At 39.1% G+C, this 14,570-nt stretch overlaps 4 protein-coding genes across 5 annotated transcripts in view; 3 read left to right on the top strand and 1 right to left on the bottom strand.

Moving 5' to 3' along the window:
- The first annotated feature begins 14 nt into the window (after positions 1 to 14).
- On the top strand, positions 15 to 3,010 carry bbs5 (Bardet-Biedl syndrome 5). The gene is made up of 12 exons (XM_008328793.3): positions 15 to 337; positions 543 to 625; positions 705 to 770; positions 916 to 965; positions 1,237 to 1,364; positions 1,465 to 1,600; positions 1,785 to 1,880; positions 1,986 to 2,048; positions 2,135 to 2,269; positions 2,353 to 2,436; positions 2,639 to 2,662; positions 2,764 to 3,010. Exons 1-12 carry the CDS (start codon positions 276 to 278, stop codon positions 2,863 to 2,865), a joined length of 1,029 nt encoding a protein of 342 aa, XP_008327015.1. The 5' UTR covers positions 15 to 275; the 3' UTR covers positions 2,866 to 3,010.
- Positions 3,011 to 3,023: 13 nt separating this feature from the next.
- klhl41a (kelch-like family member 41a) lies at positions 3,024 to 7,275 on the top strand. Its single transcript, XM_008328792.3, has 7 exons — positions 3,024 to 3,470; positions 3,504 to 4,918; positions 5,004 to 5,161; positions 5,252 to 5,359; positions 5,582 to 5,767; positions 6,051 to 6,197; positions 6,313 to 7,275. The coding sequence occupies exons 2-7, from the start codon at positions 3,833 to 3,835 to the stop codon at positions 6,422 to 6,424; spliced, it is 1,797 nt and encodes a 598-aa protein (XP_008327014.1). The 5' UTR covers positions 3,024 to 3,470; positions 3,504 to 3,832; the 3' UTR covers positions 6,425 to 7,275.
- Positions 7,276 to 7,337: 62 nt separating this feature from the next.
- On the bottom strand, positions 7,338 to 12,725 carry fastkd1 (FAST kinase domains 1). Its single transcript, XM_017039649.2, has 16 exons — positions 12,287 to 12,725; positions 12,077 to 12,161; positions 11,530 to 12,000; positions 11,264 to 11,332; positions 10,880 to 11,005; positions 10,406 to 10,804; positions 10,206 to 10,316; positions 9,792 to 9,923; positions 9,235 to 9,721; positions 8,652 to 8,766; positions 8,441 to 8,569; positions 8,216 to 8,347; positions 8,010 to 8,123; positions 7,776 to 7,920; positions 7,565 to 7,679; positions 7,338 to 7,468 (listed from the first exon to the last, which is right to left on the bottom strand). Exons 3-16 carry the CDS (start codon positions 11,862 to 11,864, stop codon positions 7,373 to 7,375), a joined length of 2,505 nt encoding a protein of 834 aa, XP_016895138.1. The 5' UTR covers positions 11,865 to 12,000; positions 12,077 to 12,161; positions 12,287 to 12,725; the 3' UTR covers positions 7,338 to 7,372.
- Positions 12,726 to 12,888: 163 nt separating this feature from the next.
- The window catches only part of ppig (peptidylprolyl isomerase G (cyclophilin G)), a 4,977-nt gene continuing 3,295 nt past the window's right edge, over positions 12,889 to 14,570 (top strand). Inside the window, exons 1-5 of one of the 2 annotated variants that reach the window (XM_008328790.3) lie at positions 12,889 to 13,025; positions 13,484 to 13,568; positions 14,045 to 14,119; positions 14,219 to 14,326; positions 14,494 to 14,538. In XM_008328790.3, the coding sequence (XP_008327012.1) occupies positions 13,508 to 13,568; positions 14,045 to 14,119; positions 14,219 to 14,326; positions 14,494 to 14,538 (289 nt within the window). In that variant the 5' untranslated portion in view covers positions 12,889 to 13,025; positions 13,484 to 13,507. Of the gene's footprint in view, positions 13,034 to 13,483; positions 13,569 to 14,044; positions 14,120 to 14,218; positions 14,327 to 14,493; positions 14,539 to 14,570 lie in introns of both variants that reach the window. The other variant, XM_017040126.2, reaches the window with a different exon arrangement.

Below are 14,570 nucleotides of genomic sequence, written 5' to 3'. Positions count from 1 at the left end.
TAGTCTTAGACATTATATAACAGGACGGAGGGGTGCAGTAGTGAACTACTGGGATCCATGTTCCCAATTTTTCACTCTTTCATCAAATACGATAAAGAACATTTTTAGTAATGACGACTACAGGACTTTTGTCCCTTCGGCTTGCCGTCCGTTGCTACAGTGATTAAGATGCTAAACGGGCTTCTCCAGATTAGCCTTCCAACCTGGAGTACAGAGAGTGGGTGGATTACAGATACATTTATTAACAAACCTGTGGGTGACATTATTTTTTAAACATGTCGTCAGTTTTAGACGCGCTCTGGGAAGACAGAGACGTAAGATTCGACATAACGGCTCAGTAAGTAAACTCTCACAATACGTTTGCTTTGGAAATACAATGGTAGAAGCTAATTAGCTCCGGTGGGTTACATGGTCTAAACCTAGCGTATGGCTGAAGAATTTATTCTTTAAGACCACGATATTTTCAGCTCAAAACAGTAGATTTTTATAAACATATGCATTGAATCTCACCGATTTACATACAAGTGCGTCGTTGTCCACAGGCAGATGAAAACTCGTCCTGGAGAGGTTCTTATTGACTGTCTGGACTCCATAGAAGACACGAAAGGAAACAACGGAGACAGGGGTAAACCTGTTGTACCTTTCAGGTTAAAACGGTACTCATTTTGTTGTTTTGTAATAACCCATTTTTTCTTATCTTGCAGGACGTCTGTTAGTAACAAACCTGAGGATTATATGGCACTCACTGGCCCTTCCAAGAGTTAATTTATGTGAGTAAACCTGTAATAATTTCATTGTTATTAAGCAAAAGCACTGATGTAAATATCTTTAATCAAGTCAAAAGAGTAATATCATGATATGAAGATAATAAAAATGTGTTGCTCTGTCGTTAAATATAAATCTGTTTTGTTTTAGCTGTTGGCTACAACTCAATTATTAATATCACAACCAGAACAGCTAACTCAGTAAGTACACATCAAAATTATTATATAGTCAATTAATTATGATTAATGATTCATTCAACTCAATGAAGGTGATATTCATGTCATATTTTCTCTCTGACATGGATAAACATACAAACAAAATAATAGAACTTTTACCATTTGCAGTAAATAATTTATTCGGATAAACATACAAACAAAATAATAGAATAGAGAATAGACTTTTACCATTTGCACTAAATAATTTATTGTAATTTATTTATTGTGACTTCAAAACTATCTCTTTTTTTTTCAGAAACTGAGAGGCCAAACTGAAGCTCTCTATATCTTAACCAAATCCAACAATACACGGTTTGAATTCATTTTCACAAATGTGGTTCCAGGAAGTCCCCGGCTGTTTACCTCCGTCATTGCTGTACACAGGTTTTAAAAATTAAATCTCATTAAATCTTCAATTCTGTCCTAATGTCTGATCCAAGAATGTATCTGCTGTAGTGGTTTTTAATGTTTGGTTTTCTCGCAGGGCCTATGAGACGTCAAAAATGTACAGGGACCTGAAACTGCGTGCTGCTCTCATTCAAAATAAACAGCTGAGACTGTTGCCGAGGGAGCAGGTCTATGACAAAATAAATGGAGTTTGGAATTTATCCAGTGATCAGGTTTGTGTTTCTAATTTTAAATCATCACAAAAACATAAGATTTGTGAATGAAGATTTATACATTCAGACTGTTTTTTTAATTGAAAGATTTGTGAATGAAGATTTATACATTCGGACTGTTTTCTTAACTTGCTACATCCGAATCGCTGACTTGAGATTGTTCCTGTATTTTGCCTTCTTTCAGGGTAATCTTGGTACGTTCTTTATCACCAATGTCCGGGTCGTGTGGCATGCTAACATGAATGAAAGCTTCAATGTTAGCATTCCTTACCTTCAGATTGTAAGTATACTGTAGACGGCTAACATATTTTTTTTTCACAAATTCTGTTCTTTTCCACAAAAAAATAATGTAGAAGCAAATAACATTTCTTTTCCTCTACTTCAGTGGTCAATAAGAATTAGAGACTCAAAGTTTGGCTTGGCCTTGGTGATAGAGAGTTCACGTCAGGTAATCTGTCATCCCTTCACTAGTCTAATATTTATTCATTAACAATTATAGTCATCAATAACCGGTTTTGTTCTGTTTGGTTACAGAGTGGTGGTTATGTGCTTGGATTTAAAATTGACCCCGTGGATAAACTCCAAGATGCCCTGAAGGAAATCAACTCCTTACACAAGGTTTACTCCGTTAACCCCATCTTTGGAGTGGACTACGAAATGGAAGAAAAGGTAGAGAATATTGGTGTAACTTTTTATTCTAACTGACCACGGATGTCACAGTGTCATTCTGTGATTTTGTCCGTGCTTTGCAGCCGCAGCCACTTGATGAGCTCACAGTGGAGCAGCTTCCAGATGATGTGGAAATTGAGCCTGATGAGCAGACAGATGCGTTCACAGTGAGTGTTCCTGCTGGCCTCCACTACGCTCCTGTGGGGAGTCACTGGTTTGGTTTACAGGCTCTGAGAATAGCCCTTACCTAATGGTGGTGCTAGGTCTAAAAACTAAACATGACTAAGTTGTCTGCTGTTCCTGTTTGTCTGAGTGATGCCAACCTTTACATTCTAAATTGTGTATTTGCTCTTTTTTTTCTACTTTCAGGCCTATTTTGCAGATGGTAACAAGGTAAATTATTGGCAAACTATCTTTATTATAGAATGAAAAAAAAAAACACAGCAAAGGTCATTCAATATCATTTCTTTTTCTTTCTTTTTTTTACCCCAAAGCAACAAGATCGGGAACCAGTTTTCTCAGAGGAGCTGGGCCTTGCCATTGAAAAACTCAAGGACAACTTCACACTTAATGGTCTGTGGGAGGTCATGGGCTGAAGCAAAATGTGTTTCTGTCTATGTTTCTGTAAAAACTTCTTTTGGCTTAATCTTTTAAAAAACAATGTTTTAGGGGATACTGTAAATAAAAATATTTTGTGGCACTTGTTGAAATTTATAAAACAGTTTGAACCATAACAAATTATATGTATGTTTCTGTCTATGTTTCTGTAAAAACTGTTATATATTTTGTGGCATTGTTGAAATTTACCATATGTCACAGTTACATTGGTTGTGGACATGTACTGTATATAGTATATTTTGTCACTGTGGTTAGGAAGTGAACAGTATTTCAGATTGTATTTTTAAATAAATTAATGTGTTCATGTATTTTTTTCCAGTTGTGTTGTGTGTCAAAATAACAATGTTGTTTTAACAAAGCACCAGTATTTAAAAAATGTTGGCAGAGGACAGTGTCTCCTGCTGGGCCGACAGCTGTCCTCTGTCCTTGTCAACTTCGTTAGGTAATTCCCTACTGAAGGGGTTGACGCACAAGTTCTCTGTCAGATTTCCCACATCTTTGTGGGTGAAATGTGTCTGATCAGGTAAATGTGGTAAATGTCCAGTATACCCTGTACGTTGGACCACACAGTTCTGCCACTGAGGTTTGTATTTTCATTATACATTTGTTTGTCGAGGTTTGTATTTTCATTATACATTTGTGTGAGTGTGTCATAAGGTTCTATTGTATTTGACACAGGTACAAAAATGAAAAGATCACAGGTTATTTTTGTGTGTCTGCACAACAATGTTTTTATGAATCACTAGAGCAACAAGGCTGCGACAGCTGTGTGAGCTTACCGAATTGGGCAACCTGAATTCTTGCTGGATGGAACTGTGGACTATATTTAGAGGGACACAGTTATATTGAAGTGGCCTCAGACCTGACTGCCTATAGTTGTCTTTGGGCACCAGCTGGAACGGTCAGTTGAACCCTGCCTCACCTTCGCTGCCTTCGTCTACAGAAATGGATCCCCAAAGTTTGAGAGAAGAGCTTCATTTGTTCCAGAGCACTTTGTTACAGGACGGACTCAAAGAGCTCCTGAATGAGAATAAGCTGGTGGACTGCTTCCTGAAAGTTGGAGACAGAAACATTCCCTGCCATCGGCTCATTCTGGCGGCATGCAGTCCGGTTTTCCGGGAGATTTTCTTCTCGGAAGATGGCAAGGAAGTGGGCCAGAATGAGGTTCCCCTGGAGAACCTGGATCCTAATACCATGGAAGTGATCGTGAATTACATGTACTCGGCCGAAATAGACATTAATGACAATAATGTTCAAGACATTCTGGCCGTGGCCAATCGCTTCCAGATCCCATCGGTGTTCACGGTTTGTGTGAACTACCTGCAGAAGCAGCTGTCCATGAAGAACTGCCTGGCCATCTATAGACTGGGGCTGATGTTGAACTCGACCAGATTAGCCATGGCTGCTCGGGATTACATCACAGACCGGTTCGAGTCCATAGTCAAGGATGAAGAATTCCTAGAGCTTGCTCCACCGGAACTCTTTGCCATCATTGGGGCAGATGGACTGAATGTGGAAAAGGAGGAGCTGGTGTTTGAGTCTGTCATGAAGTGGATCAGGAAAGACAAAGAAAAACGCATCAAATCCCTGCCAGAGGCCTTTGAGTGCATTCGCTTCCGACTTCTGCCGGAGAACTTCCTCAAGGAAAAAGTGGAAAAGGACGAACTCATCAAGTCCAATCCTGAGCTTCTCAAGATTCTCAAAAGTGTCAAGGATGCCTCTGCGGGGAAACTGCCGGAGAAGAAGAAAGGATTAGGTGAAGAAGGAGAAGAAGAAGAAAAGCTGCCTGGCCACTTGGATGATAATCGCAGATATGGCATGTACGCCAAAGACATGTTGCTGATGATCAGTGACACAGCTGCTGTGGCTTATGACGGCCAAGAGAATGAATGTTTTTTGGCTGCCTTGACTGAAAGGATCCCACGAAACCACGTCAGCCTGACGACGAAAAAGAACGACCTGTATGTGTTGGGCGGACTCTTTATTGATGAAGAAGACAAAGAGAACCCGATGCAGTGTTACTTCTACAAGGTAGAACACATCTGTTTGATATGCCTCAGTGTTCAGCACAAGATTCTCTCTTACATTTGTACATAAAAAAAAACATGTCTCCCAGTTGGACAGTCTCACATCGGAGTGGACTGCTCTGCCGCCGCTGCCCTCGCCCAGGTGTCTGTTCGCCATGGGAGAGTTTGAAAAACTCATCTTCGCTGTGGCAGGAAAGGATTTGCAATCCAGTGAATCACACGACACTGTGCTGTGCTACGACACTGAGTGGGTTTCAAACTACCCACCACTTGTTTTTTAATGCATTTTATTGCTGCGGCTATATTTTACTATGCCTTGTTTCATCGTCCTTTTCAGAAAAATGAAGTGGAGTGAGACGAAAAAGTTACCTGTGAAAATCCATGGCCACTGTGTGGTCTCAGACATCGGGCTGGTGTACTGTATTGGAGGCAAATCTGATGACAAGTAAGACTTGGATAAAAGGGCGGGAACAATTTTAATTTGTCTATTAATCTATATAATTTAAATATTTTAATCCATGCTCAGTACAATACACCCTGTGTTTTGTACTGATAATTAATCCATATTACTGTGAATAAAATTTTAATTTAATTGACAGCCCTGAATAAATTACACAATTTAACTTTTTTTTTCAATGTTTGTACCCACTTTGTCTGTGGATTAAAGTAAATCGACCAACAAAATGTATGCGTACAACCACAAGAGGTCAGAGTGGAAGGAGGTGGCCTCCATGAAGACCCCCAGGTCCATGTTTGGAGCCACAGTCCACATGGGAAAAATTATTGTTGCCGGAGGAGTCAATGAAGAAGGCATCACGGCCACATGTGAAGCTTACGACTTTGGAACCAACAAGTACGTTCTCCCACCGTCAGAGCTACAACAAAATATATGGAAATAATGTCGAATACTATCACACATCCAAGTATAGTAGTTCTCAGCCAGAGGTTCAGGGACCCAAGGGGTGCCATGGGCTATGGCGAGGCAGCCTGCAAAACATTTTGAAAAGGTCAAAGTTTTACTCTGGTGTTTAATCTACAACTAAGCAGCACCTTACTTCCAGCCATATTTGAGTTATTGTCAGGAGACACTATAGTCTGTATCTTGGCCTTGTTGACCTCAAACATCTTTGTTGCAGGTGGGCTCCATTTACAGAGTTTCCACAGGAGAGGAGTTCCATCAACCTGGTCAGCTGCGGAGGGCTGCTGTACGCTGTCGGGGGTTTCACAATGGTGGAGGACGAGAACAAAGAGTGTGCACCCAGTGAAGTCATCGACATCTGGCAGTACGTTTTTTTTTTTTGCATTTTATATTCATGTACATATTATCTTATAGTTTTTTAATTTTATGGCATCAATTCTTTCCTTCACCTTTACTTCCCCGTCCTTTCTCCCCACCAGATACGACGATGACAAGAAGCAGTGGATAGGAATGATCAAAGAAATGCGATACGCAGCCGGTGCCTCCTGTGTGTCCATGCGTCTGAACACAGCCAGGATGCCCAGACTATAAAACTGTATATTTTGCTGCTGTAGGAGAACCTCACTGCTCACACGAGGGTCATGGTTGTTTCGATTCTCTCAACATCTCAGACACACACCTTTACCTTTTGGGTACATTCTTCTAGTACATTTGTCTTTTTTAACTTTTAGGGAATCAATCTCTCGCCTTAAGTCCCAGCTAATGGCATGTAGTTTTCATCACAGCCTTTAGAAAAGTGTTTTATGTAAAATAAATAAAAAAAACACGTACATATCAAATATGTTTGCCTCACAATAATTTGTGTTTATGTTTAAAAATAAGCTTTGGACACGTCAGTCGTCTGTCATTCACACTTCATGGATTCATGGTCAACTGAGAGCAAACAGTTAACCTAATCCTCTATGATTTTTGGACTCTGGAAAGAAACTGGAAAATGTTTAATAATAAAGCATTACTTGAATCTTGAATCTTAATTTCAGACGACTATTTAACGCAATCGATTCCTGCTACATTTGACTTAAAGAATTTGTTGCTGTCGTACAAATTATATATGTGATTATAATCTATGGAAGAATCATTAACATCTTGGTGATAATCCAGACATGTACAGTATACGAAAGACATTTTTAAATAAATTAAGTGTATCTTTGCAGAGTTAAACAGGTGACATTACAGCAGAATGGGCTCTTATGATCATAGAGTTAGTTTTCATTAATGTTAAATTAACCATATGGACATCAAAATTTTAATTTTATTTAAAAAAAACCTAATCTTATACAAAAAGGACAATATACACAGTCACAGGGAACCTTGTCGCTCCATGACAAAAGTGGAGCACTTAAATATCAGCCACTTAGCCATGCCAAGATACTTATTTTGCCTAAGTTCACATTCTTAAAATAAATCAATTATTATACAGTGTATATATATATATATATACAATATGCACACATACATGTATATTTAATATTAAGGCATTCAAGAAGAAATCTCTGTAAAAATCTTCTTCCGAAGATATACCTTCCAAGCATCTGGTGATGAAAATTCCATGGAGTGCCATTCAAAGTGAGGGATCTAAGATTTAATTGAAAAAAAAAGTATTAAGTAAAGTATTACTTTTGTGCCTGCTACAGCCTGTGTCAAAGGTCAATGGGACTTGAGTCTTTTCACCTGAACAACGCGATATCCCAGGATTTCCAGGTGTCTTTTTTTCATCATGGCTGCACCATTAATGTGATGGGCGTTTTTACAGAAAAACTTTGAACTAAGGAAGACCACAGCGACTCTGGAAGAGGAACAAAGAGCAGCAACAAAAAACATTTGAGTTTCTAAATATTTGCATAATTGCTGTATTCATGTTAAAATTCAAATAAGCTGCTACCGCTGCGCTCCAGGTGGCAACGTGTGCATAACCATGTCCCGTGAGCTGGTCCCCCACTGAACCCTCTCTCTGTCTGATATTGACAATGTGCTTACATTACTGTAAGGCAAAGGCTGCAGGTGTTTGTCCAGTATACATTCAAAGTCTGAAAAAGAAACACATGCACAAAGAACTTCCATTTTTGTGTGTAAGAAGACTGATTACCTCAACTAAAAATGCTCTGATATCACTCACCGAACATGTAAAAGTATGGCGTGATAACTGCGGGTCGAACATAGTTAACGCCTCCAAGGATATCAACCAACATGCTGTGGATCTGCTGCTGAACAGAGCTGAGACAAAAGGTGCCTGAAAACAGACATTTGATACTGCAAATTAAACTGAAAACAAAGTATTAATCCACAGACATTAAAAGACAACCAAAAACAACATTACTGTACCTGTGTGATGGTAAAACTTGCAGTATTCTTCATGAAACCATGGCACCTGGAACTCTGGACACTCTATGCACACGGCTCGATTGAGCTTCATGAGGTGCAGGCGCGTCCACCAACTGAGGGATTTAGACAAGGCTGTAAAAGTGATGTGAAACAGGTTAAAGCAGAGCCCGGCATTTTCATCTTGGGAATTCATAATAATGACAGAGATTCACACAGGACACCTACTTTCTAGATGTGAATCCAGCTTTCTCAGAAAGTCAACACAGAAGACTGCTCTGATCAGTTCTTCGGGGAAATATCCAGCCTTAGCCAAGCAATAAGACAGGTCAACCACCAGGTGGGGGTGTAGGGAGTCTATATATGGTTTAAAGTTGAGAGATGGCGTCAGTGTGAACTCACAACTGGTCAAATTCAAATAAAGCGACGTATTGCTTACTGATGTGAGGAGTGATGTACTGGACGGACATCTCAAACAGCTTTTCCACTTGTGCAGAATCGTAATTCATGTGAGAGTAGAGACGCAGTAGGGCATATATGGAAGTGTAGTGAATCTGGAAAATGATACAGCAATTTACAGTTAGTATAAGTATGTTAACTTGGTTTCAGCATGCTGTGATGAAGAGTTAATTTCGTCAAATGCTTAGTCAAACAAAAACAGAAAGCAATGAGGGGCTAAATGACGATGACGAAACATATTGACGCACTTAAAAATGGAGAAAAGAATCTACCAGGTTTGATGTCCAATTCCCGGTGACTGAATTTGACAAATGACATTCAAACGGAGATCCAATGAACATAATTCGGTATGAAAACAGGAGCGGGGAAAATCTGGTTTATTCCAGACCAAAACTAATAAATAATTATATTTTTAAATTATAAATGTTCACATTCATATACTATATAGGCCTAATTAAGATTATAAGATCTTTTTAAATATGAAAATATTACACATAAGTTACAATGTAATAATGAGACTAAGACTGTCAAAGCCCACACTGCAGTGATGTTTCTTAAAGTACCTTGTCAATGTCTTCAATGGCAACACTGACAATTCTGTCCAGCAGAGGAGGGCAGATGTGTTTCATCTTCCATAAGAAGGTTGCCAGGTTCGGAGCAGTTTTCCAGCATATCTGATCCATCATCCCCTCTATAGTGGCTATTGTCTCATTGAGCAGAGTTTCATCAAACCACTTCCCATGGACAAATCTGAGGTCCCTTAGCACTACGTCTAGCTGATCAGTTTTTTGCAGCCACTCTTTTCCGTGGCGTTTCACAGCTTGCAGTAGATGGACATACTTATCGGGTGTATTGTGGCAGTAGGACCGATCTTTCTCTATCCATTTGTCTACAGCATAGACAATGGTCTTCAGATCGTCAAGACTACACTGTGGTATCATTGCCTCCAACCGTGACTTGATTGTCTGATCCAGCCTCGGGTTGGGCAGCATTGACAAGGTCCGGACTAGCGCAGCCAGCTCGTGTGGAATTGTCTTCTGCTGCAAAAAACTGGCAAACAAAATACAGTTAGTCCTTCAGTCAGACAACCAACTATCCCCTGGCAAAAACAAACACTCACTTTAGTGTGGTGTTTTTCAGCGCAGTGAGGAGCTCAGGGTTTTGGTAGTGCAGCCTGTAAAGGTATGTGGTGATTCTGGCCACTTCTATTGGTTTATAGTTGTGAAGATTCCTCTGGATTGCTGATGCAACTCTGGAACATAATTCCGCATGAAAATAATGTGATAGATATTTACTTCGAGTTTTAAAAACATGCAAGCAACAACTTTATTGTTACTCAGTTAGCATTTGTATCAGACTGGTTATAAAAAGAAGGCATCTATCAATAGCGTTGAAGATGTGGTGTTTTATATATATAAAAAAAATTATATAAAATATTCCCAGGAACTTGGTCTTTAACAACCCATCCCAAAGCCTGACACTTTGGATTGATGATGTAACATGTCTATTCTACATGGCAGTAATACACACTCACTTGTTCAATAAGCTCAGGTTGCTGCTCTGCATCTCTCTCAATGATGTAAGTACATACAAAGCCTGATGTGCACTGAGATCGTCTGCTAGCAGCAAGGCGGTGTTCTCCAACCTAAGAGTAGTGAGACCACAGAGTAGACTGGTGAGGATCAAGGACTCTGTAGGAAATTGGATTTCCCTTCAGGTGAAATTTCTACAAACCTTTCTCTGAGTTTTGGATTTCCCATGGGAGCCAATGCACAAAACAGTTGAAAAAAAGAGAATGGGTCAGTGCTTGAGTCAATCAGTTCTATCAGTCGTTGTTTTGCAGCCAGATTAAACTCGCTGTTGTGGAACTGGAGGGACTTATAGAACTCCAGGATCATGTTGATGTAAGTTGTACTCATAAAAGCAACGTTTTGCATAAATATCTTGTTGCACTTTTCCAACATTGGTATATCCACATGCTGAAGATGACGCAAGAACTGCACCACTCTCCGAGGATCGGAGAAGTCGACACAATTATTTATGTCTATAAGATCATCTGCTCTGCTAATTAAGGCATCTCGGAGCCGAGGGGATACAAGGAAAGACGTGCTTGTCATCAGTGAGGTGAGGACCCTGTAAAAAGAATGTCAATGAGTGAATCAGTCATACGAGTTGCATACAACAGACCTGTATGGGCTCATGACATACCTGGCTTCAGTGATGGAGGACAGCTTCTTGTCCAGGATGCTGGTGATTTGGCCAAAAAGACGACTGCATCTATTGTGGTGATCAACTAGACAATTGGCAAACTTTGAAAGGCTGGCGATCGGTAAACTGGAAAAAATGACATTAGAGTAACAGTAAGTTAAAATGTTAAACTATATTTTATTATATTGCATTTATGTTTTTAATGATAACTGTATATTTGTTTACAAAAAAATAAAAATATTGCAGATTGTGTGGCATTGTGCAAATACATACAGTATATGGTAATAAATAATTAGTTTATTAATTTAAATAAGTATGAATATTGTTGATATAATATTGTTGTGCTTTGCATAAAAAAACAAATTAAAATGAAGTGAACTGTACCTCTCCAACCTTAACCATGCTTCTGAAACCAGATGTTGAATGACAGAGTCGTGAGGAGCAACATGCAATCTAGAAGAAAGTTGTTAATTTAATGAGCTGACTTGACACAAGTATACACAAATCCCATTTCCAAAAAATACAATTCACAACAACTGTAATAATCATAAAAAAACTGCATTTAAGAAATTAACTTGGACTTTTTGCATTTTACTGAAAAATGTTATTATATTTGTCAAACAAACATGTTCTACTGTATTAAAATGTACCTCAGAAAGTTGTAGAGTGTGTCCACCAACACAGGATCATCCATCAGAACTGTTTTATTTTGAGCCAAAATCTTGAGGGTCAAGAACTGAGGGTGGGTGTTAATAGGCTCCAGCCTCCTGCGGAAATCTTCTGTTTCCCTCTCAAAGTGCCACAACATCCTCACAGCACAGCTGACATGGTTCACTGTGAGCTTGGCTATGTTCTTGCCCACCAGATCAAGCACCTGGTTATTGTCTGAGCAAACCAGCAGCTGTTCCAGAACCTGGTCTGTGTTCCCTGTCCCAACATGAAGGAGCCTACGACAGCAAGAATTTACAAACCGGAGCCGGAACATATTTACATGCCCTTTGTCTGGGTTAAGATGTATGGACAAAAGTCTTCACTGCAGTCATAGTGTCCACTGAACACTGGTGTCAAACGCAGAAGGTTCAGCCAAATGGTTCAACAATGAGATGTTCTTCCTATGTCAACTTAAAAGAAACAGGCATTAATGTAATCCCAACTACTACATTCTATATATTTGGCATCTCAGCAATAAAAACTTACTTGCTCAGAGGAGGACATCTCTCATTGGGGTTGTGCAGAAACATCTTTAGTTTCCTATGCGGGACTATCAATGGTTACCCTAGTGCTGTAATGAGGCATTCACGTGGGTAAAAAACACTTTCCTAAATTGTGTAAAACCATCGCTTCAACCTAGTGGTACAGTTATAATTAAGGCTTGTGTAGGTTTTTCTAGACTTCAGTAATGTTTACCTGGCACCAGATCCAGTACTGTCCATAAAGTTACCCATTCAAAGTCAAACCAGTACAGCATGTGTGCTAACATGTGTAACATTTCCTTAGCCAATGTTGAACGATTACGTGTTGAACCCTGGGTTTGTTCTTACAGGCAAAAAATAGAGTAAAGAATAAAGCGTATCAATATAACGAATTCGATTTTTTTTGTATATATTCTGACTAGATTTTCCTAGATTTGCCTCTGGTATTGTGACATTTTTACAATCACATAACAATTGACGAGATAAACTCTTTGAGTCTTTTTAAGTTAGGAATTACTTTCACTGACATCCCTTTCCACATTGGAGGCAAACTTCTTTTTAAAAAAAATATTTTTAAATAATAGTTGCAAGTAGTTTTCCTGCATAGTTAACAATGGTGAGAAGGTGATTAATTTGAAACCAGGCCACGTTGCTATATATAAATTAACATTCATTTACTTCATAAATTGCAATTTACAAACACCTAAAGTAGTTGTGACTGCCAGTACGTTATTCAAGGACAAAGCTGTGCCTGACAGGTAAAGTTCAGGGTATGAAAACCCTGTGTTTTTTTTCGAGTGCGTACTCTACGTTGAATGGAGCACGAGCACCCGGAGGTTGACGTCCCTGTCGCGCCATCTTTGGAAACAGTCGGCTCAACGCTGAATGAAACTTCATTTCCCGTCGTTATTTAACCGCTGCATGTTTCATTAGCAGAAACCACTGCTTCTCAGGTGATGAGATATTTTCAATTAATTAAAGTACTAACTGCACACGTAGATAAGGGATTTCAATAGAAGGCCCCGTGTTGTGTTAGAAGCCGAACTCTTCGTTATGTTTTGACGCTAGTCGTGCTGGCTAATGCTAGCACCGGGCCTTGTGTTAACGCTGGGTTTTAGTGAAACTGCATAATAAAATAGTCACTGTGGGTAAATAAAACCGTTTTTTAAAAGCCAACTTTATTTTTTGAATGACGTTACCTAGTAAGTAAAACGGTTCGACAATACCACTCATAACATTATGTTAATGAAACGCTACTCTGTTCCATGAAACGAATCGTCTTTTGGCCGTTACTGTTTATTTTGCATGCTTAGTCTTGCTTGAACTAATTTGTCTGCTGAGACGTGTTAACCGTGTTATATCCCGTTTTATCCCATTGTCACCTCAGACTCTTTGTGAATCTGACCTGCAGGAGCTTGATCAGAAGAGGTTAATCATGGGGATAAAGGTCCAGCGCCCTCGGTGCTTTTTTGACGTAGGAATCAGCAACGTGCTCGGTAAGAAGCAGACCGCATGCTCATAAACATGAAGTCACGTGTAAAGTGTCGAATAAATATGTATTAAACAGATATAGTCCAACTGACTGTCCCTGAGGGCATACAAAGTTGCAGGATTGTAATTAGATTGCATATGTAGTAGCAGTAAATGGTATATTACGAGCATTGCTGCTCTAATGAGGTTATTGGTAGATGTGCATGGTTAAAAATATTTTAACCTTTAACTCAACCCTAAATCAACGCATTGTGAGCTCTCCTAAAATGTAAACAAGTATTTGCTTTTGGGCATATATGGATACAACTATTGTTTTGTCACCTACGGAATTTGAAGGAGAAGAACTGGCATGTCAACATAGTTTCTGTGTTTATATGTATCTGTGTGAATGAGGCTTCAGTGTCCACACCTCTACATTAATCAAACAGTGACCAGCGAATGACGTGTTTAAAACAGAAATCTTCTAACCTGTTGTCTTCAGTTGGCAGAATCGTGGTAGAGTTGTTTTCAGACATTTGTCCCAAAACATGTGAAAACTTCAGATGCCTCTGTACCGGTAAGGAATACATGGACCTCCCAAAGCTTATCAATAATACTTGCTTCTCATGGCACACACTTCAAGGAAACCTTTATCAATTAATTTTGTATTATCCAGGTGAGAAAGGCATCGGTAAAGGAACACAGAAACCACTGCACTACAAAGGATGTCTGTTCCATCGTATTGTAAAAGACTTCATGATTCAAGGTGGAGACTTTAGTGAAGGTACGTAGATGTGTTAAATATGTTTTTAACTTGACTAATGACTGTCTATGTTTTCCTCACATTTTGAAATAAAAAACAATCAAGCTGTTTCAACCAAACAATATTTACAAAAATTACTTATTTTTTTTGTTTGTGTGATGTACTTATATACTTTTTACTTCTCACAGGCAATGGAAGAGGAGGTGAATCAATCTATGGAGGCTTTTTTGAAGGTAAAAAAAATAAATACCACAGTTGGTCACTA

The sequence above is a fragment of the Cynoglossus semilaevis genome, chromosome 16, assembly GCF_000523025.1.
Source record: "Cynoglossus semilaevis isolate Cse_v1.0 chromosome 16, Cse_v1.0, whole genome shotgun sequence".
Taxonomy (NCBI): Eukaryota; Metazoa; Chordata; class Actinopteri; order Pleuronectiformes; family Cynoglossidae; genus Cynoglossus; species Cynoglossus semilaevis.
Note: the sequence above shows the minus strand (reverse complement) of the source record. Positions and strands in the feature narration are given on the sequence as shown.